The sequence below is a fragment of the Mixophyes fleayi genome, assembly GCF_038048845.1.
Source record: "Mixophyes fleayi isolate aMixFle1 chromosome 12 unlocalized genomic scaffold, aMixFle1.hap1 SUPER_12_unloc_3, whole genome shotgun sequence".
In the NCBI taxonomy this organism is placed as follows: domain Eukaryota; kingdom Metazoa; phylum Chordata; class Amphibia; order Anura; family Limnodynastidae; genus Mixophyes; species Mixophyes fleayi.
The window spans coordinates 192,263-215,944 of record NW_027445897.1 but is presented as its reverse complement, the minus strand read 5'-3'; the positions used below and the strand labels follow the sequence as shown (position 1 = coordinate 215,944).

Here is a 23,682-nt window from a genome sequence, read left to right as displayed (position 1 = left end):
ACCAAGTGCCACTAACACATAGCTTGTCTGGTGCTGGAGACTAGCCCCCATCCCCTCCTTCTACCCCCATTACCCCACATCCCTCCTACTATCACCTCCTACCCAACCACCCCTCACCAAGTGCTACTAACACATAGCTTGTCTAGTGCTGGAGACTAGCCCCCATCCCCCTCCTTCTACCCCCATTACCTCACATCCCCCCTACTATCACCTCCTACCCCACCACCCCTCACCAAGTGCCTCTAACACATAGCTTGTCTAGTGCTGGAGACTAGCCCCCATCCCCCTCCTTCTACCCCCATTACCCCACATCCCCCCTACTATCACCTCCTACCCAACCACCCCTCACCAAGTGCTACTAACACATAGCTTGTCTAGTGCTGGAGACTAGCCCCCATCCCCCTCCTTCTACCCCCATTACCTCACATCCCCCCTACTATCACCTCCTACCCAACCACCCCTCACCAAGTGTCACTAACACATAGCTTGTCTAGTGCTGGAGACTAGCCCCAATCTCCCTCCTTCTACCCCCATTACCCCACATCCCCCTACTATCACCTCCTATCCAACCACCCCTCACCAAGTGCCTCTAACACATAGCTTGTGTAGTGCTGGAGACTATCCCCCATCCCCCTCCTTCTACCCCCATTACCCCACATCCCCCTACTATCACCTCCTACCCAACCACCCCCTCACCAAGTGCCACTAACACATAGCTTGTCTAGTGCTGGAGACTAGCCCCCATCCCCCTCCTTCTACCCCCATTACCCCACATCCCCCTATTATCACCTCCTACCCAACCACCCCTCACCAAGTACCACTAACACATAGCTTGTCTAGTGCTGGAGACTAGCCCCATCCCCCTCCTTCTACCCCCATTACCCCACATCCCCCCTACTATCACCTCCTACCCAACCACCCCTCACCAAGTGCCACTAACACATAGGTTGTCTAGTGCTGGAGACTAGCCCCCATCCCCCTCCTTCTACCCCCATTACCCCACATCCCCCTATTATCACCTCCTACCCAACCACCCCTCACCAAGTACCACTAACATATAGCTTGTCTAGTGCTGGAGACTAGCCCCCATCCCCCTCCTTCTACCCCTATTACCCCACATCCCCCTACTATCACCTCCTACCCAACCACCCCTCACCAAGTGCCACTAACACATAGGTTGTCTAGTGCTGGAGATTAGCCCACACCCCCTGGTACAGTATAGGTTCTAGTGTTACGGTCACATGACCAGTCTACCTCTTACTCTGACAATATAAAATATGCAGATACATGACAGCCGCTCAGTACACAGGAGACCCCCCATCTGCAATGTAGTAACTCCAGGAGTCCCTCCTACATTCAAGCAAACAGACATAATTATACTCTTTATTATATAACATATGTGTCCCACAACCTTAAGTCCTCGATCTCCCTCCAGCTCTCACAGGAGGGGTCTCTTATCCTCATGTCAGTCTCCCTTGTACGACCTTGTTGTCGTCTCTTAATGTCAATCCTCCACTAATACTAGTTCCAGACCATCCATGGAAACGTTATTATACTTAATTGTATTCATGTCACTGTTATCTGTATCAGTCATAATACTTATTGTAGTCATGTTTGTTATATCTAGCAGTATAGTAGAAGGTCTCCGGCGCTAATAGGCAATATAACAGATAAAGAAATAATAATAGGACATCAAGTGCAGCAAATCAAATAGAGGAAGTGCAAATCCTCTAATAAACATAATACAATACAAAAAACAGGTTGCGCATGATATGACCTAATATCAAATTATACCTGTATATAATGAACAAGCAGAGAAAAACCATTGTATAAAAACTAGTATTTACTCCATATAGACAAAACAATTAAAAATAGTACCAATGTATCACATATAATCAGGGCACAGGCTCATAATAACCTATATATGGGAAAGTTCCAACAGACGTCTCTCCATATTCAAAAGGGATCCCGATGTTTCCAAAAATATCAGTCCCTGAGGGAGTAAGTGTCCTTAATAGAGGTATACACAAAAAGGACTCCGTTCAAATGCCGGTCCCGCTGCACATGCGGCTAGTAAATCCAGACTGAGTCTTGTGTGGTGCGCACCAGCAAAGTCCGTCCGGACGAATACAAGGCTGTATAGAGAAAAGTTCCTCTTGAGGATAGAGTGTTCGTAACGCCTCTGGAGACAGTGTATCAAAGTCTTCACTATAAATGAGGCCAAAAGAAGAGCGAATACTCTTATTCGTCCGGACGGACTTTGCTGGCATGGTATGTGTTATTACACTGGTCACACTGAGCTGAAATAGGGAGAAGGGTTTGGTCCTTGGTGGGGAATCTGGGTGTGTACATCCGGTATTTGATCTGTTAGTAGGGTGGTGAAGGCTTTGAGGTCTCTTTGAAAGGATGGTACCTAGTGATACGATTACACCTCCTGTACCTCGTTTCTAGGGTTAGTGTGTCTCAGTTATCCGGGGGTCTTACACACTTGTATAGTGGTTATTTTGGAAAATAGAGCCCTATTTGTGGCTTTGTTGTTAAGATAATCTGCGGGTCAGTGCTAAGTGGATGAAACCAACAGGTTGTGTGCCCCTTTGGGGTGACAAAGTTATACCAAATGTTCAATTTATATTGATGAGTAAACAACAATATAAGGTCTTTATAATGTGTTCAGGTTTTATATATATGATCAGTTACATAACACAACGGCCAAGCTCCTTATACAGATGATGCAGCCACAGTACATAAGAATGATGTTATGTTCAGCGTAAGTATCTGCAATGTTCATGGGTTAGTCTACTTAAAGATTGTTAAAAACAAGTATATGGGACGCGTGGTCAGGACGCCATTCCGGAAGGCTGCCTTTGCCGAGAGCACCGTGGAGGCATTTAAGTAAAAGGGTAAAAATCGGGCTTTCTGGTCCCCAAGACCCATTCTGCATGATTGTAAGTCTGTGGGGAAGATATTGTGCAGCCGGGACCCTGGAACGCACACCCATGCCGTCTGAACAGCAACAATCCATCTGACACCTCCTGCTGCCCGCTTCTATAAGCCCCTGGACGGCCGCTCAGCGCTGCTATCCAGCCTCCATTGTGGTCCCCTCACCTGTGGGCTACATCTGGCCGACGGTCTGTGAGTGCCTCTGGGGACAGGCCTGCTTCCGGTCGGGGCCTCAGACCTCGAGTACTGACAGGACTTGCGGGTCACTTACTTCCGGTGGACGGGGCTAACGGAACTCGCCGAGCGGGACCGACCCGATTCTTTAACTCACAGACCTCCCGAATACATGGTTTACCTACCCTACTGTGTGCTCCTGTGACTCAATAAAGGGGCACTCCACGTGCATTGAGTGCCGACATCCTGGGACAGGCTCCCTAATACAGGCTATACATAAGAACCTCCTCCCAGGCTCCTGCTTTAGCCTTAGGATCCTGGCTGGACCCCTAGGGCCGCACGCCGCCAACGGCTGCCTACCTGAGGAGCTGCATTAAGGAGGACCTATCTGGCGTCCAGCAACACTGGTTCTGTGGTCTGGGACCCTGCGCCTTCTGCCCTGAGGCCGTACTTCTGGCTCACCCACATCTCTACTCCATGTGCCCCACCGAACGGACTGCGGCTCCTTGTCACCAAGCTGCCTACCCGCTTACCATCCTGCTCCGTGGCCTGACCCAACCCTCTAAAATTATTTGGTTGTAAATATGTAATTGTGTCCCTCTGGACCCTGAGCTACACTCTGTTGAACAACCGGGCTCCCCTCATCTATACCGCCTCCCTGCCTGCCCCGCTTACCAAAATGCCTAAAGGAAAAAAATCTACAGGAGGAGACCTCCTCCCCTACCTATCCAAGCAAAAAAAACAGGCTAGATCTGGTGAACACTCTGAATCAGGATCTGACGAAGACGACCGCTCCCCCATCAACCGCCTGGACTTTTTGTCCCTCCTCAAGGAGGTGGAAGACGTCAAAGCCTCAGTGCAGGCCCTCCATTCACTAAAGAAGGACATTGCGGGCATTGGGAACAAAACCGATCACCTTGAACATCGAGTCGAAGAAGTGGTGACGTATGAACAATCAGTTGGTACAGAACTGGGCCAGATGCGCCAAGATATTCTTCAGCTGCAAGAGGGTCAGGAGGACCAGGACAACAGGGCCAGGCGCAACAATATGAGAATCTGAGGAATACCTGAGCATGTTGAGTCTGCCCACCTAGAACTCTACCTCAAAAAACTCTTCACTCAGCTTTCCCCTCTAACTCCTGAAGACCATTTTCTTCTGGACCGCGCCCACCGTGCACTCAGACCCCGTTCTCAAGATCCGTCCCAACCCAGGGATGTTATCCTTAGAATGCACTACTTTACGGCGAAGAAAGCCATCATGAGAGAGGTACGACGACTCCCCTCAATCACCTACGGTAACACCACTCTACAAATCTTCCAAGACCTCTCCCCACTTACACTGGCCAAGAGAAGAGTTTTCAAACCTGTCACTTCACTTCTCCACCAAAAGGAAATTAAGTATCGTTGGGGTTTCCCTTTTCGCCTTCTAATCTGGCACCAAGGTTCTATGCTTATGGCCAGAACTCTCAACAAAGCCCAAGCTCTACTTCCTAAACCCGGCATCACTACAGGACTTCCTGATCTCCCTGAAGCTTCTCCTCTTCCTCAGACACCACCTAAAATGTCGTCGCGTCAAGCCCCCAGGACCGAGTGGACTACGATCCCGTCGACTTCTTCATCCTCCTTGCAAGCCACTGAAGCTTCTGGGACTTGACTTGCTATACCAGGTTAACGCTCTGTGTCCCTCCTAATTGTAACTTTCATACCATTTTGCTCTTTCACTGGGATCTGGTCCTTGACCATATCTCTAGTGAAAACCCTGTTATTTGGCAGTGGCTCTCGTTTCCACGCCCCCAGCTGTTGACCTTGTCTAGTTTTGCGGGGCCTCCCCACTCTCTGGCAATGGTGTTGATGCTGCTTGAACGTGTCATGCGAGAGCTTTACCGAATCCTGTTATGTTGTTTCACTGAGTATTAAGTTTGTTTTATTTACATGTTGGTCCATTTCTGGCCCATAGAGTTTATTTGCACCTTTATTGTTGTATCCCGGCTCTTCTTGGCTGCTTCCCCTGCTAAGGGGTGCACTCTCCAGTAGCTGGGACCCCCCGACCTATGTTAAGCTATGTTATACTACTCAATGTTTAATCTTGACGTTATATTGTTTTATATTATGTCTCTACATCATTCACCTTTCTCCTTATATCTACATTTTACCCCTCACTCTCCCTTAGCTTTACCTTACTCCTGTCCCCCCACATGCTCGCCCACCCGGATGTTCCACTCACGACCTACCACTAGTCTTGTTATTTTTACACTATCTCAGGTATCCCAGAGGGGTGCACACTTGCTCTTTGTTCTCTTGTGATGCACCTTCTCGCGGCCTGCCCGCGCCTCCCTGGAGCTTATAGCTCCTTTGCTGACCTATGTGCTTCCCCAACACATAGTATTCCCTCCCAAGGTCGGCACCACGGGTTCCGGCCTATTTTGCCGTGTGACCATCTTCCTACCCCTTCCCCCCTTGCTTCCCCCTTAAACCTTTCCCCTCCCCTAAATAACCACACTGTGTCAGGCTCTCTCCTGATTTTTTTCCTCCTCGCTGCACATGGGTCTTAGAGTCCTCTCATTTAATGTTAAAGGGCTGAATAGCTCTCAGAAAAGAGGTAAGCTTTTTACTACCCTCAAACTCTACTCGGGCGATTTCATTTTGATACAAGAAACACATTTCCAACACAATTCCCATCCCGAGCTTCGCTCAAAGACACACCCTGATACACACCATGCATGCAACCACACAACTAAAAAACGAGGAGTCGCAATTTTATTTGCCCGCCATCTAACCTTCGAACCCATTGATTCCCTGGCTGACAAAGAGGGTAGGTACCTTATTTTAGTAGGCAAAATTATTAACAAACTATGCACCCTGGTTAATGTTTACGCTCCCAACCAGCACCAGGATCGCATTTTTCAAAATTAGATGTCTTAGTGTCCCGCCTGCGTCAGGGAGACCTTATAGTAGCGGGAGACTTTAATACTGTCTTGAATCATTCCTTGGACCGTTTCACCCCTGTGGCCGCAATCTCCTGCCGTTTTGGACCCAGTATCTCTAAGTCGCTCCTCAGTCTCATGAAATCCCAGCTTCTTTACGACTCCTGGAGAGTGAAGGAACCGACTGCGCGTCACTATACATATTACTCTCCACCCCATCATTCTTATTCACGCATAGACATGATCCTGCTCAGCCATGACTTGGCATTAAACCTCCAGGCGGCTCAAATTCACCCGATGATATGGTCTGATCACGCCCCATCTCTATAGATTTCTGCGGCCTGTCAGACCGCCCCCGCGCCCCATGACGTGGCGCCTCAATGACTCTTTACTTCACAACGCAGATATACTCTCCCAGCTCGGGCTCGCCTCAAAGAATTCTTCGAACTCAACGACATCCCAGATATCTCTAGAACTACTCTTTGGACGGCATATAAGGCAGTCCTGAGGGGACATTTACTCAGCATTGCCTCTAAAAAGAAAAAAGAAACCCTCACCTTGACTAACGAAGTATCCCTTAAACTGCAATCCCTGGAAGCCCAACACAAGGTTACTCCAGACCCTGCCACTTTGCTAGCCCTCCGCGAGACTAAAGCCCAACTTGATCTCCTTCTCTTCTAAACAGGTAACCAAGCGCCTTAAATGGCTCCGACAATCCTTTAATGAAAAGGGGGATAAAGCGGACAAAATTCTAGCGGCACGGCTTCGATCAGCCAGGACCCACAAAAATATTATATTGATCCGTGATTCCAACAACCAACTCCTCCACGACCCCGCTGCCATCAGAGAAGCTTTCCAACAATACTATTCCGCCCTTCACAACCTTCCAGCTCCCCCTGTCCCTTCCTCACAGCAATCCAACACTGCACTGATTTCAGATTTCCTTGCTACATCTAAACTCACTAAACTATCCGCTCAAGCCCTTCAACACCTTAATGAAGAAATCTCATTAGATGAAATCCAACTCGCTATTAAATCACAAAAAAGTGGCAAATCCCCAGGCCCCGATGGCTTTACGGCAGCCTACTATAAAAAAAATTTGAGCTTGCTTGCTCCCCACCTGCACTCCCTGTACAATGGTGCCCTTCGAGGGACCCCCTTCCCACCGGAAATGCTCAAAGCCAAAATTGTAATGATCCCAAAAGATGGAAAGGATCCACTTCATTGCGCCAGCTACAGACCCATCTCCCTCCTTAACCTGGACCTAAAGATATACGCTAAAATCCTGGCAAATCGCCTGAATGAATTCCTTCCATCATTGATCCACTATGACCAAGTGGGATTTATCCCGGGGCGCCAGGCAAGGGATAACACCAGGAGAGCCATTGATGTCATCCATATTGCAAACACCAGGAGATCCCCTACTATAATCCTCTCTCTGGATGCTGAAAAAGCATTTGATAGGATCTCCTGGGGTTTTATGAGAGCAGCTTTTGAGGCCTTTGGCTTCACTGGTGACTTTCTCACTAGCGTCCTGGCACTGTACTCCTCGCCCTTGGCTAAAGTCCTGATCAACGGTACACCTTCAAATTTGATATCCATTCAAAATGGTACAAGGCAAGGTTACCCTCTGGCTCCTCTCATTTTCGCTCTGGTGATTGAGCCATTGGCCTCTCAAATCCGATCTAACCCCAACATTTGGGGCGTGCAGGTTGGGGGACATCAATTCCAAAGTTTCACTTTTTGTGGACGATGTCCTACTTTCGCTTTCTCAGCCGGTCATCTCCCTCCCCAACCTCTATAAGGTTCTCCAGACCTACAGTGTGATTTCTAGCTATAAAATAAATTATACAAAATGAGAGGCCATGCTGGTCCATGTCCTCCCTTGGGAGGCTGATGTGTTACTGTCCTCATTCAAATTCAAATGGCAGACCAGGAAAATAAAATATTTGGGAGTCTATCTTACATCTCGTTATGGCCTCCTTTATCAGGAATACTTCCCACCCCTATTTTCCAAAACACAATCTGATCTGGCTTCTTGGAACCGTCTTATTATCTCATGGCTGGGCAGGATCATAGCAGTCAAAATGAATATCATACCCAAATGGCTATATCTCTTCCAAACCCTACCAGTTGCTGTCTCTGCTACCCTCCTATCTAATATCCAGAAAGCTCTAACTCGTTTTATCTGGAATCACAGGCCTCCAAGGGTCTCGCTCAATGTTCTGAAAAAGCCCATCTCTGGTGGCGTCAGGGGACTACCCGATATCAAGCTATATTGTCTGGCCTCCCATTTCTCCCAAATTGTTGCATCATATGCCCCCTCGGGTTCCACCTCCTGGCTTGACCTAGAGTAGGCATACATAGCACTGCCTGATTCCACCCTGCTATGGGATCTACCCCCTATACACCGCCTCCCCCCTTCCAAATTACTTCCTACCACTAAATTTGACACCAAGGTTTGGGATTCTTACTCCTTTAAACTAAAACTCACGCCTGCGCTTTCCCCTCTGACTCCCATTTGGTTTAATCCTATATTTCCTCCTGGCCTCTCTAAGGTAAGATACCGCCATTGCACTCTAGCTGGCCTCAAATTCCCGTCAGACTTTTCGAAACAAGGTCAATGGCTCCCACTAGCAGAACTCCAGCCTCGCCCCCCAGCTCGAATGCTTAACCCTTTTGAGTTCTTTCAAATCACCCATTTTTTACGATCCCTACCACCCAAATATTTACTACGTCCCCTCACTCCGTTCGAGAACCTTTGCATACACCACCCCATGGATAAGGGTATGATATCACAACTTTATAATATCTTTCTTGAATCCACTATTCACTCGCAACTCTCACATGAGGTTGACTGGGAGAGGGATCTACCCCCCCCCCCCCACCCCCACCCCGGATTAGGTGGCCTGGGAGGACATGAGACTGGGGATATCCAAAAGCTCCATTTTGACAGACTAAAAGAAACATCCTATAAAATTTATTATCGCTGGTATTTTACCCCCACCCGACTTCATACAATGTTCCCCTTCTCGTCGCCTGATTGTTGGTGGGGCTGTGGCCACAGGGGATCAATGCTACACATCTGGTGGACTTGTCCAGTTATTACTCCCTTGTGGGACGCGATCCATGGCTTTATCAATTTGAGGCTCCCGTGGCGAAGGACCATTGGATTTTTCTCCTTTGTTACCCTCCCCCAGACCTTGATAAATTTTCTAGAAAACTGACTGCACACATCCTTACAGCCCCCAAATCCCAAATAGCCCTTAACTGGAAATGCAGCTCTTTTCCATCTCACTCTGCCCTTAAAAAGCAAATTTTGCATGTAGCAGCCATGGAAGAGATCACTTACTACTTACACGATAGAGGTTACGCTTTCAACCAAGTGTGGGCTCCTTGGCAGTTCGCAGAACGCTCGTTCCCCTCTGGCCCTTAACGACTTCGTCATGACCCATGTACGGCGATCAGGACTCTGCTCCTGTTCCGCCACCTTCTGATTCTTTAACATTTACATTTTACCTTCTTTCCGATCACATTCCTGCATCAACCTTTGTGGTCTTCCCTTCCCTTTCCCTTCTAATTCTCCTTCACCCCTCTCCTCCATTCTACTTTTTTGTATTATTGTCTCTTATATTTAAACAAAAGCAAAAAATGAAAATATGGTAAATTTATGTCTCAAGTTGTCGAAGGCCGCCTTCTCTGGATTCCACTACTATGTTAATGTTCTTCTATGTATTCACTGTAAACTTTTTATTTCGTATTGGTATACAGCCTTTTATTGACTGACCATTCAAAATAAAGAATTTAAAAAAAACAAGTATATATGTTTTCCGTTTATCTCTGCAGTTGGTCACAATGTGAACTAACACTGTATTTTGATGCCTTGTTGTTGGTGCACTTACATGTCCGTCACGTGGGGGGAGGGGGGGCTGCTCCCGTTCTCCTTTGAACTCAACCTCTAGTTAAGCTCTAATGTCGCTCTGCCTTCCCTCCTGAAGTAGGTGGTTGAATGAGACTCACTCCCCGAGGAAGCCGCCCAGCAACGACGAAACATTGTGAGACTCATGTTGGATGGGTGCAGATTAACAGTACAAGCACAGAGCTGTCCTAAAAAGGAGCCGCCTCAGACGCCCCGTATCTGATAATAATTATATGTGTTCTAAATAAATGTTTATTTTATAACACACTACAAGGTCCGTTATCAGAACATATCGGGCAGCAGGGTCCAGCACCCACAACAGATGTGCCTCCAGACTGACTGATCTGCTGCTGTTTCCACCTCTACATAGTACACACATTATGTGACGTGTCCTTACTGTACTGACCTACGCTCTCCTCTCCCCTTCCCTCCCCCGTTCAGCATCTGTAAGTGTACAGGGGAGTAAGTGTTAGATGTGTCTCACTCTGTATAAGGACTTAGTCTCATACATTTTTGTGCGCTTAGGAAGTAGGGAAATGCACATTTTACGCAAAGAAAACTCTCTTACATCCAACTCTACATGAGACCCTCAGTGTTTAATATTTTAATATCTTACATGTCTGCTCTGTGATGTTTATAATGATTATTATATTTATTCCTAGACAGTTGAGCTGTGAGGAACCAGAGAATCTTTTACTAGAAGTCAACTGAAGGTGAAACCCGATCTGTGTAAATCACTGATTCCCTGAGGATGGACAAGAACAGGAGTGAGAGGATATTAAATCTCACCCTGGAGATCATCTACCTGCTGACTGGAGAGGTGAGGGATTCTGGGAATATCACAGTGACATCATTCTTACTGCTATAAATAAAACAGGGACATGACTGGAGAGGTGAGGGATTCTGGGAATGTCACCGTGACATCATTCTTACTGCTATAAATAAAACAGGGATATGACTGGAGAGGTGAGGGATTCTGGGAATATCACAGTGACAACATTCTTACTGCTATAAATAAAACAGGGACATGACTGGAGAGGTGAGGGATTCTGGGAATGTCACAGTGACATCATTCTTACTGCTATAAATAAAACGGGGACATGACTGGAGAGGTGAGAGGGATTCTGGGAATGTGACAGTGACATCATTCTTACTGCTATAAATAAAACAGGGACATGACTGGAGAGGTGAGAGGGATTCTGGGAATGTCACAGTGACATCATTCTTACTGCTATAAATAAAACAGGGATATGACTGGAGATGTGAGGGATTCTGTGAGAGACTCTATGATCCTGGTTACAGAGACCCACATGACTCCAGCCTTGGAGAAATACTAGGACACTTTCCAAATCTACTTTGTATATCAGAAGTGTGCATTAGGATGTAGCCCACAATATTATTTGTGGCCATTAGCTTCTGTGAGCTCCTCTATAGATACGTTTTTATATTATAGTTTATTCTTCCCATGATCCTCTCTGGCTCACAGGATGGTGACCATTCTCACTCTGGTACTTTCTGCTCTGCCTCAGTCGTCTCCCCCTGAACAGCTGTAAATGAGCAGCAGGTAGACAGTCTCAGATAGAAGTATCAGTTCCACAATCTTCACAGATGTTGGATATATTGTATTGACCACAGTGTGTTGTTGTTTGTTTTTTTCCTATCAATAACGGAGACTTTTTAACTCATTTTACAATTATGGGATGTTTTCCATTTTCTGGAGTTTCTTTTTAAATTGCCAAAGTAGACAAGAAATGCTTTATTTTACACATACAACCACTGCCCTACCTGTAACTGTTTCCTATATACATTGTCTATTAGAGTGTATACAGCACTTACCTCACCTACTATCTGCCATAGGTCGGCCATTCTGAGTCCTCTGTCTATTACAAGCCCCCACTTCAAACTCATCTTGCTGTTTGCACTGATTTATCCAAGCAGTTGATAGATCCGTGGGGGCCGGCTGTAGATGGAGGACTCAGATAGGTGGGACCACTGTAGATGTCCGGAGCTGCAGGAGAGGTAAATACCACTTTCTAGTATATAGGAAACGGTTACATATAGGATATGGATCACAACCATAAAATAGAACATTATTGTATGTTTTGCACAATTAATACCTAAATAAAATTCCAAATATGTGGATCTTCATTTACCTTGATATCTCGCCATACACAGGATTACACAGTAGTGATAAAGAGATCTGGTGAGTGTGTGACACCCAGGAGCCGCCCCTGTGTGTCAGGAGGATTGAGCAGGACCCAGAGCCCCATCCCCATCACGGTGCCTGAACCTCACTCACTGATACATGAGGGAAACAATGACCAGAAGATCCTGGAACTGACCAACAAGACCATTCAGCTGGTGACTGGAGAGGTGACTGCTGGGAATGGGACATTATACAGTAACACCAGGGGATGTGTCTGGATGATGACTGTGGCATTGTGTTATCAGGTTCCTATAAAGTGTGAGGAGGAGTGGGAGAATTTAGAAGGGCCCAAGGGTCTGTACGAGGAAGTGAGGATGGAGAATCACCAGATCCATACGTCATTGGGTAAGAGGAGACCTTCATTTATTGTAAAGTGGAGCAGTTTTGAAGGCCACCAATATACACATCATCTGATAATCACATGTAAGCAATGTAATCAGTTACTGTGTGTTTCTTACAGATGGATCCAGTAACAGAAATACCCCAGAGAGAGATCTCCATCCTCTTTATTCACAGGATTGTACACAGGAAAATCCCAGTATCCCACAGGAGAATCAGGTAAATTTTAGGGTCTCACTGAATCCATAATATGATCTGTAAAAAAATCTGTGTGAATCTTATACAATGATATTCCTCAGTTTCACCTCAAATTATTAAATCAAATATTAATAAATAGGATGTTGTTATTGTTTTGTGGGCTATTTAGGAAGAGGTCCTGACTGATATTAAAGTAGAAATTATAGAGGGAGAGGAAGAGACGTATGTGAGAGGTGATCAGCAGTGTAAGGAGGAGGAAATCCCTACAGATATCAGCACAGGTGCGTAATAAACAGCCCAGAGGTCTGACCAGTCTCCTCCTCACATCATATAACTGTGTGCTACCAGCCCAGAGACCTGACCAGTCTCCTCCTCACATCATATCATTGTGTGCTACCAGCCCAGAGATCTGACCAGTCTCCTCCTCACATCTTATCACTGTGTGCTACCAGCCCAGAGATCTGACCAGTCTCCTCCTCACATCATATCACTGTGTGCTACCAGCCCAGAGATCTGACCAGTCTCCTGCTCACATCATATCACTGTGTGCTACCAGCCCAGAGATCTGACCAGTCTCCTCCTCACATCATATCATTGTGTGCTACCAGCCCAGAGATCTGACCAGTCTTCTCCTCACATCATATCACTGTGTGCTACCAGCCCAGAGATCTGACCAGTCTCCTCCTCACATCATATCATTGTGTGCTACCAGCCCAGAGATCTGACCAGTCTCCTCTTCCCATCATATCATTGTGTGCTACCAGCCCAGAGATCTGACCAGTCTCCTCCTCACATCATATCATTGTGTGCTAGCAGCCCAGAGATTTGACCAGTCTCCTCCTCACATCATATCATTGTGTGCTAGCAGCCCAGAGATCTGACCAGTCTCCTCCTCACATCATATCATTGTGTGCTACCAGCCCAGAGATCTGACCAGTCTCCTCCTCACATCATATCATTGTGTGCTACCAGCCCAGAGATCTGACCAGTCTCCTCCTCACATCATATCATTGTGTGCTACCAGCCCAGAGATCTGACCAGTCTCCTCCTCACATCATATCACTGTGTGCTACCAGCCCAGAGATCTGACCAGCCTCCTCCTCACATCATATCATTGTGTGCTACCAGCCCAGAGATCTGACCAGTCTCCTCCTCGCATCATATCACTGTGTGCTACCAGCCCAGAGATCTGACCAGTCTCCTCCTCACATCATATCATTGTGTGCTAGCAGCCCAGAGATCTGACCAGTCACCTCCTCACATCATATCATTGTGTGCTACCAGCCCAGAGATCTGACCAGTCTTCTCCTCACATCATATCATTGTGTGCTACCAGCCCAGAGATCTGACCAGTCTCCTCCTCACATCATATCACTGTGTGCTACCAGCCCAGAGATCTGACCAGTCTCCTGCTCACATTATATCATTGTGTGCTACCAGCCCAGAGATCTGACCAGCCTCCTCCTCACATCATATCATTGTGTGCTACCAGCCCAGAGATCTGACCAGTCTCCTCCTCACATCATATCACTGTGTGCTACCAGCCCAGAGATCTGACCAGTCTCCTCCTCACATCATATCACTGTGTGCTACCAGCCCAGAGATCTGACCAGTCTCCTCCTCACATCATATCACTGTGTGCTACCAGCCCAGATATTTGACCAGTCTCCTCAAATCATATCATTGTGTGCTAGCAGCCCAGAGATCTGACCAGTCTCCTCACATCATATCATTGTGTGCTACCAGCCCAGAGATCTGACCAGTCTCCTCCTCACATCATATCATTGTGTGCTACCAGCCCAGAGATCTGACCAGTCTCCTCCTCACACTGTCTGCTGTATCTGATGGGATGTCAGTCTGACTCCATAAAATTAGCCATAAACCTGTACACTACCTCCTGTGACAGTATACCCATAACCATCTCTCTGTTCTACCACATGTGACATTACCATGAATATTTGATCCTCGGCTTTATATTATCCCTGTAATACTAATGCAGATTGAGATTATTCTCCTCCCTCTAAGATCACATACACCCCATGTGACAGAATTGACCTCCTGTGCCACCCTGTTAGTGTGCTGCTAGGGACCGTCTGGGCTTGCCTTGACACCGTCCCCTTTCTGTGTCGCAAATGTGCCCTCTAACCTCAGTAGGAGAGACTTTGACTGCTGCCACCACTAGGAGTAGCAGCACCTAGAACCGTGTCCTTCTGGGTAACTCTTGCTGCTAAGGTACCCCCTGGCTGGGCACTTGGGTTGGTACACCCGACCTCTTGCCTTTAGATCAGTGTTGCTGTGGATGGTTCCCCCTGGCCTATCACGCTGAGTTACAGGGTAGCGGGCAAAGCCTTGGTACTAGACGCTGGGTTCCATCCTCAGAACACCCGGATAACAGATTAGATTTGGTTTAATATACAGGTCACAGGAATTTACAGCAGGTAAGTAGGCGTCAAAGCAGGATCCTGCAGAAGTGATGGTTTTTTAGCTCAAGTAGCCCTTATAAGGACACTTACATGCCGGTTTGTGGTACTAGCGATCTCAGAAGTTACAGATGGTATGATGATACATTACATGGTCAAACAGTGCTCCTTTTATACACATACCCTGGTGCTCCAGTGTTTGTGTGTGAGGGCAGTGACTAGTTGGACAGTGTCGCTGGCTAATGAGGCTTCCTGGCTAATGAGTCTTCCTGTTCTATGATGCTGGCTGGGCAATGTGTGTGCTTAACATATTTTACTTACAAATGTCCACATTTTGGATGGAATGGTCCAGGCTGGATTCAATTTGCGTCTCACTGTGGCTGAGTTTATGGATTGTGCTTATAATGCAGTTGTCTAATTATAATGAAGTGTTTGTAGTTCATTGAAATTAAACAGCTGGACATTTCAACATACTAATTGTATGAAAATGTTGGGCATTATAATATGTTAATGTAAAATAAGATGTCTGTTTCCATATATTTATATTAACAGATGGATGCAAACACAGCAATATCTCAGACGGAAGATTTTCTTCTACAGATTGTGAAATAGAAGATAACAACATCACACAAGATTCTCCAGGAGAGAACCCCAGTACCCTAAATATACATCCAATAGTCCACAGAGCAGATAAATCACCTGATCCCTCTAATCATGAGAAATGTTCTACTGATAATATAGATATTGTTACACATAGTACAGCTCTTTCAGATGATAAAATAATTGTATTTCCTGAGGTTGGAAAATGTTTTACACATAAATCAAATCTTGTTGTATATCAGAGAACATACACAGGTGAGAAATCGTTTACATGTCCTGAGTGTGGGAAATGTTTTACACAGAAATCAAATCTTGCTAAACATCAGAGATCTCACACAGGTGAGAAATCATTTACATGTTCTGAGTGTGGGAAATGTTTTACACATAATTCATATCTTGTTCGACATCAGAGAACTCACACAGGTGAGAAACCGTTTACATGTTCTGAGTGTGGGAAATGTTTTACACGTAAATCAAATCTTTTTGAACATCAGAAATCTCACACAGGTGAGAAACCGTTTACATGTTCTGTATGTGAAAGATCGTTTGCAAACAAATCAAAATTTATTAGACATCAGAGAACTCACACAGCTGAAAAAGCGTTTACATGTTCTGAGTGTGGGAAAAGTTTTACACAGAAATCAAATCTTGTTGACCATCAGAGAACTCACACAGGTGAGAAACCATTTACATGTTCTGAGTGTGGGAAATGTTTTACACGAAAATCATATCTTGTTGACCATCAGAGAACTCACACGAGTGAGAAACCGTTTACATGTTCTGAGTGTGGGAAATGTTTTACACAGAAATCAAGTCTTGTTGACCATCAGAGAACTCACACGAGTGAGAAGCCATTTACATGTTCTGAGTGTGGGAAACGTTTTACACAGAAATCAAGTCTTGTTGTACATCAGAGAACTCACACGAGTGAGAAGCCTTTTCCATGTACTGAATGAGGGAAATAGTTTAAACATAAATGAAATCCTTTTGAACATCAGAGAACTCACACAGGTGAAAAACCATTCTCATGCTGTGAGTGTGGTAAATGGGATGCTTTCCCAGAGGTCAGTAGCCTGCAGCCTTCCTCCCCCTAGGTCCCTGAGGTGGGGTAAGTAGCCTGAGGGCTCCCTCAGCCCCAGCACTGCTGCTACATTTCTTTTGCAGAGTCTCCTGCACTTGGTGATCTCTGTTTAATCAAAAAGTTCAGCCATGGCTGCGCTCACAGGAATACAGCAAAGGAACAAAGTCTGCAGGCCGCAGTTCCTGTTCCTCAGTGATGGGGATAGGAAGGGGAGGTCCTCCATTCTCCTCCGTAACGGCGTGCTTCCTTTTCGGAGACACCATTTTACAGATAGCATACACTGCATCTTGCTCCTTACAGGACAGGTTTCTTAACGTTGTGTTTTGCTTTTGTATGTTTTAGGACAGTGTGTTAGTGAGCCTGCCAGTATATATATATATAATATTGTAACACAGAGAGGGGTTTTCCACAGGGCACTAAGGGAGGAATAAGCTATTTGGCTGACAGTCTGCCGGCAAAAGGCTGCAGATCAAGTTACACACAGGTATGGCATTGCACTTAGGTTCTGTTACATACAGGTCAGAGACATGACAAAGTAAATGTAAGAAAGGTGATTTTTTTTTTCTTATATGCTCTGAGTTTTCTTTTCCACAGCAACAGCAGAAGGCTGACAAGGTGTCTACAATCAAGAGAGGTTACAGAACATCTGCAGGGAACTCCTTTTAAAGGCAACATAGGAGTGTCGCCTGTCTGTCAAGCCAAGGCTGTGGGAGGAGTCTCAACTGTAAAAGACTGTGTTGGGCATATGTGCATTGTGACCGGTGCCAGCTAGTGGCCGGTGACCAGTTAGGGAAGCAGGGACTAGTAAGTGGTAGGTTGCCTGGTGTCCTGATGTTTGATTCTCCTGTTATTATGATGCAAACAATAAAGCACCATTTGATTTGAAACAAGAAGCTGTTTGCGTACTGATGTCTGCAGGGTGCCCATGTCACAAGAAGGGTGCTCCTACCACAATATATATATATTTAGGTTAAAGGGATCTATAGAATAAAAACAGATTTGGTGACCAGCCATTTGTGCAAAAAATCGGGCCCTTGCGTAGCTATATACATTTATTACAAAATAAATCAAGTATCTGTATCTAATGACCACATAGATATATATTTATATAAATATATATTGTGAAAAGCTCGCCAAACAAAATCTGCTGACAGGTTTGCTTAACCACTGCTGTTTTATTGAGGCTTGTCAGGATGGAATGAACATCTACTGTAGTAGTTTCAGCAATGATACCAAACAAAATATTTACTGCGACCCTGCCGCTAACTAGACACTTAGTCCCCTAACTGGACACCGGCCAAACTCCAGCATCGGTCGCACCAACCACAGCACAAGTCCAGCTGTTTAAGCTTCCTCCCAAGCACTACACTAGCTGTTCCCTTAATTGATTACACCAAGATGCTCCACCTGTGCTGTGTGTGAGTGTGGAAGAGTGTGCAGACTTATCCCTGTCTGTAGCCTGAGCCAGCAGATTTCCAGGGAAGCTATTAGTCTCTTTAATAGTATGTGGCAAATTGCCCCTTTCTCTTACATCCATCTGGGGGACACTCCTTAACCATGGGGTTGAGTCAGGGGGAGGAGTCTGGCACCCAAAGAGTTAACTTTTTTCAGCTGACAGCATATTACCCCCGCCAATTCCCCACATACCTCAGTTTGAATTGGGTGCCCTTGGAAGAAGGTCGCACCTGAAGAGCTCCAAGAGAGACAGTGAACAGGGTTCACTGGTAATAGGTTTTATGCTTTTTTTGCGCAGTTTTTTTCTTTTGATAGCAGCGAGAGGCTCCGTGCACAACGGAGCTGACTCGTGGGAGAAGCGCCTGTCGGGGGGGCGGCCCCGCTGACAGAGAGGGTGAAACGCTTCTCACAGCCGAAAGCAGTTGGCAAAAGACTCTCCCCGCTGATGCAGGACGGGCGCTGCCATTAGGCAGAAAGCGCCTTTACTGCTGAGGTTCCCCGGAAGCCAGCTGTAGTATACCAAGTTCCTCCTCCCATGGGATGGCAGTGAATTCTTGAGGATGGCGCGCTAGCGGGGAACACATTCTAACAGGTTTTCCCCTAATATAACAGACAGGGCATAACGCTGTTAAGGTAAATAACACAGAAGGAGAGCCAGTGGAAGGGGAATGTGTTTGAGGAACACCGCTCCCCCCCCCCCCCCTGCTGAGTGAGCACGTGGAAGATCCCTTTTTGGCGCCAAGTTTCAAAAGAAGGACAGTTGCAGCAGTCATTTGAAGAGAAGTGTACTGTTGACACATATCTTCCCCGCTGAGTATCACTTTTATTTCTTCTGTGTGTATGTGTGTGCATGTGTAGACATGTATATTATAAGACAATGATGTGTTGAGAGAACTGTTGTTTATGAGAAAACTATAAAGTTCTCCAAGCCTGTCTTATTTAAATCAGAAATACTATGATATGTTAAATAACCTAATCTGTATTTTCTGATAATTTGGAGAAGTATTTGTGAATTTTGAAACGTGATTCAGTTTTTCTTATCTTGTGATGGCAGATAAAAGCAAAACAACACGTACCAAACATAATGTCTGTTCAAAATGTAATGTTAAATTAACAAGTGAACGGCTGGATCAGGGGGGGGCTCTGTGCGGCCTGCACTGTGGCTCCTGTGAAACAGCCTATAGACACCTCCACCATAATGGTAGATCCTCCTGAGTGGGCGGCTGCCTTAACACAGGGAGTTAATACCCTTGTAAGTCTGTTATCTAAACCAGTTGAGATCCCATCTACATCTGTGGCTTCTCAGGGTATAACAGTAGGAATGAGTCATTTTCCCCAGGGGTCAGTTTATTTCCCTCCCTAACCCTCCCGGGGGTTTCCCAGATGGGAGAGGTGGGTTGGTGGCTAAAGGCCTGGACCGGCTTACCCATCTACTGGAGAACCCCAGACACAAGCATAGTGTTAAAAGACGTAGACAAACAGCTAAGGCACTGTGGTCAGTGTCAGACTCTGAGAGTTCCTCAGAGGAGAAGGGGGAATTGTTGGACGATTCAGATGTGTCCATTATAGAGTCAGAAGGAAACTCTAGGCACCAGGGTATGGACGATCTGGTAAAAGCAGTTCGTCAGACCCTGGGGTTTGCTGAAGTAGAGGAGACGAAGTCCTTGGACCGCTCCCTCTTTAAGAAAGCTTCTAAGCAGGTGGTCAGGTTCCCTCCCTCAGCTGAGTTGAGGGATATTGTAGAGGCCTCTTGGAAATATCCAGATAAAAGGTTCTCTATGCCAAGGAAGTTTGGCGTATTGTATCCCCTTCAGGAGGAGGATATGACCTGTTGGGAACAGGTGGCAAAGGTGGATGCACCTGTGGCGAGATTGGTTCGTCAGACTACACTAACTGTACCCGGGTCAGCGGCCTTACAGGACGCGACTGACAAGAAATTAGAATCCCTGCTGAAGTCGGTCTTCTCGGCCGCCGGTACTAGCCTCAGGCCAGCATTGTCCTCTACCTGGGTAGCTGGGGCCATGGAAGTCTGGGCAGGGCAGTTAGAGTCTGCCTTGCAGGATTCAGATTAACTGCCTCTGGCCATGCAGCTAAGGGAGGCAGCAGGCTATGTATATGAAGCGGCCCATAATTCGGCCTCCATAGCTTCGTCTATTTCAGCTACAGCTGTAGTAGCTAGAAGGGCGTTATGGTTAAGGGCTTGGAGTCTAAAAGATCATTAGAATCCATCCCGTATACGGGTGGGATGCTATTTGGTCCAGAATTAGACTCTTGGATTTTACAGGCTTCAGGGGGCAAGAAGATGTCCTTGCCTGTAAATACTCCAAGGCCTAGGTCTAGTTCTTTCAGACAGCCTCCCTACGGGGGTGGGTCTGGCAGAGGCCAGACTACCAATCCAGGGGCCGTGGAATCCAGGAGACAGTCCCGTAGGGGAAGGTCATCCTTTGCCACTGCGGCGCGGAGAGCTTCTTCCACCAAGCTGCTGGATAGACCAGCAGCATGACTACCACCCACCTTTGGTTACAGAGGGTGGGGTGGGAGGACGGCTGCTTGGGTTTGCCCAGCAGCAGACAGGGCCCTCGGTAGACGAGTAGGGCCAGAATATCGTGATAGAATTCATGGGACCAGCTCACTTCAGGTTTTGGAAAAAATTACCTCGCTGGCTTCTGTCAAATCAGAAAGAGCTCAGGGCTGTCGTTTTGCTTCGTTTAAACAAAGCTATACAGGCTTAGAATTTCCAGTAAGGGAAAAGGTTTTATTCACACCCATTCGGGGTGCTGAGGCCAGACGGGTTGTTCAGTCTATGACCGAACTTCTGGAGTCTGAAAGGGTCACAGAGAATCCCTTGTCTAAGAATGACTTTCTTGAGACAAGTGAGGGACTTAGTATGCAGCAGAATGTTGTCTCCACAGGACAAGTTGAGGTCCTAGATGGAGTGGACAGGCAGGATCCTGTCAGACAAAAGGCTGTCAGTAGCCAGGTCTGTGAAGCTGCTGGGAAAGATGGTGACATCTTTCGCGACCTTACCCTGTGCAGGGTTCCACCCCAGAGGAGTATTCCCGTGTTCGAGGTACCAGTGGAGGAGGTAGGTCCTCAGCTGGTGGTTGCTGGACAAAAACTGAACAAAAGACAGGAAAGTCCCAGAGTTCTGCGTAAGAACAGGGGATCCACTGGTAGTGGACGTCCTAGCAAGGCCTTGGGGCTGCAGGTAAAACCTGCCCCACAGGGTCCCGTGGAGAGTCAGTCCGGAGGATTGTCCAGTCTTTCTGGTACTGCCAGTAGGGCTATGAAGAGATCGGCTGACCCTGGGACAGTTCTTGCGTCAGAGACTGAACCAGCTGTATTTAATGGCAGAGCCTTAGAATCCAGTCTGTGGAGAGCGAGAGGTTTCTCGGGGGGTGTAATAGGCACTCTCCTGAATGCCAGGAAGCCAGTTTCAGTCAGAATTTACCACCGTATTTGGCATATATATATATATATATATATATATAAAGTGGTGTAAGAAGAAGTCTTACAATTCTAAAACCTTTAGTCTGGCTAGATTTCTCGCCTTCTTACAGTGTGGTTTAGAGACGGGGCTTAAACTTGGAACCTTAAAGGTTCAGGTATCTGCTTTGTCAGTGTATTTCCACAGGCGGCTGGCGGAGCTTCCGGATGTTAAGACCTTTCTACAGGGAGTGCTTCACATTCAGCCGCCCTACGTGCATCCTGCGGAGCCTTGGGATCTTAATCTTGTCCTTAGCATGTTGCAGGAGCCTCCCTTTGAACCTCTACTCTCAGCAGAGTGGCGGTTCTTGACCTGGAAGACAGTCTTCCTGCTTGCTATCGCCTCGGCCAGAAGGGTCTCGGAGCTGGGAGCTTTATCCTGCAAGGAACCTTATCTGGTTTTTCATGAGGATAGAGCAGTTTTAAGGACTGTTCCGTCCTTTCTCCCTAAGGTGGTCTCAGGTTTTCATATTAATCAGGATATAGTTGTTCCAGTATTCAGAGAGGAGTCTCAGACTCCTGGAACAAAGACAAATAAATATTTGGACGTAGTGAGGGCATTACGTATATATGTTAAGAGATCTGCAAAGATACGTAAGACAGATTCTCTATTTGTATTGTTTGACTTTTCCAAACGGGGTTGGCCAGCATCTAAGCAAACTATTGCCAGATGGTTTACCCTGACTATCAGGGAGGCTTATGTCCGTATTAATGTCCCTGTGCCGAAGCGTATTGTTGCCCATTCTACCCGGTCGGTTGGGGCGTCTTGTGCGGCTCGTAATGGAGCCACGGCAGACCAGCTGTGCAGGGCAGCCACCTGGTCCTCGGTCCATACCTTTACAAAATTCTACCAATTTAATATATTTGCGTCTGGGGACGCCTCCTTTGGCCGTAGTGTTCTACGTGCAAGGAGATCAGAGCGGTCCCACCCTTCAGAGGGATTGCTTTTGTAAGTCCCCATGGTTAAGGAGTGTCCCCCAGATTGATGTAAGAGAAAACGGGATTTATACTTACGATAAATCTTTTTCTCTGAGTCCATCTGGGGGACACTGCGATCCCCCCCGTCTTTTTCGTTGTTTTCTTTTGTCTCCACTCCCCCCTCTGTTGAGTGGTGTGTCTTGGTTGATTGGCCTATCATCCTAAGGGCTTTGGTAATCAAACTGAGGTATGTGGGGAATTGGCGGGGGTGATATGCTGTCAGCTGAAAAAAGTTAACTCTTTGGGTGCCAGACTCCTCCCCCCGACTCAACCCCATGGTTAAGGAGTGTCCCCCAGATGGTCTCAGAGAAAAAGATTTATCGTAAGTATAAATCCCGTTTTTGCCATTATTTATATTTATAATGTCAAACTTGCTGAACGGACTCGGCAAGTAATCTGCCTTGTTGAGTCTGCTCAGGGTTTGGCTCAGGCCTCTTCCTCATTGAAACGCCTCCTTATCACATCCCGTAGGACAACGAGTAAACGTCATGTCCCACAGGCGGCACAGGTGTCACGAGCCGTGGCGGTACGCCGCATCCTGGAGTGAACTAGCAGCCGGGCGCATGCTTTAGTTTCTATGCTCTGTTATTATCCTTGTGGCATAGATGTAGGAGGGTGTAGGGACATCCTCCAACACCAGGGGGAGCTCTCATATGATTTAAACTGGTTAATTTATATTTTTATACATGCTTCCTGGTTTATGTTATTACTTATGCTAGTTCTAGCTAGTAATTAATTAGCTGCCTCCTGAGGCTGATTGTCAGCCCTGTTCTCCTCTGTCCTGATTGGCTCTTAGTACTATTTAAGGCAGTGAGGTCTGGGCCTCACTGCCGGTTATAGCGTCCTGTTCCAGTACTGCTGCCTGCTACTTTGTTCCTGTGTTTGGTGTTTAACCTGAGATTGATTACCCGTGTATGACCTTTGCCTGTTCCTGGACTCTGAACCTGTGCTTCTGACCCTGA

General features: G+C 46.7%; 2 protein-coding genes across 4 annotated transcripts in view; one reads left to right on the top strand and one right to left on the bottom strand.

The window, feature by feature from the left end:
- Positions 1-23,682, top strand: part of LOC142112121 (uncharacterized) — a 114,633-nt gene that overhangs the window by 16,184 nt on the left and 74,767 nt on the right. Inside the window, exons 2-6 of one of the 3 annotated variants that reach the window (XM_075193957.1) lie at positions 10,620-10,777; positions 12,133-12,330; positions 12,409-12,508; positions 12,624-12,721; positions 12,870-12,981. In XM_075193957.1, the coding sequence (XP_075050058.1) occupies positions 10,709-10,777; positions 12,133-12,330; positions 12,409-12,508; positions 12,624-12,721; positions 12,870-12,981 (577 nt within the window). In that variant the 5' untranslated portion in view covers positions 10,620-10,708. The remainder of the gene's footprint in view (positions 1-10,619; positions 10,778-12,132; positions 12,331-12,408; positions 12,509-12,623; positions 12,722-12,869; positions 12,982-23,682) is intronic. The other 2 variants (XM_075193956.1, XM_075193958.1) reach the window with 2 other exon arrangements.
- LOC142112123 (uncharacterized) overlaps positions 1-23,682 on the bottom strand; it is a 128,289-nt gene that overhangs the window by 51,053 nt on the left and 53,554 nt on the right. The gene's annotated exons all lie outside the window — the stretch shown is intronic.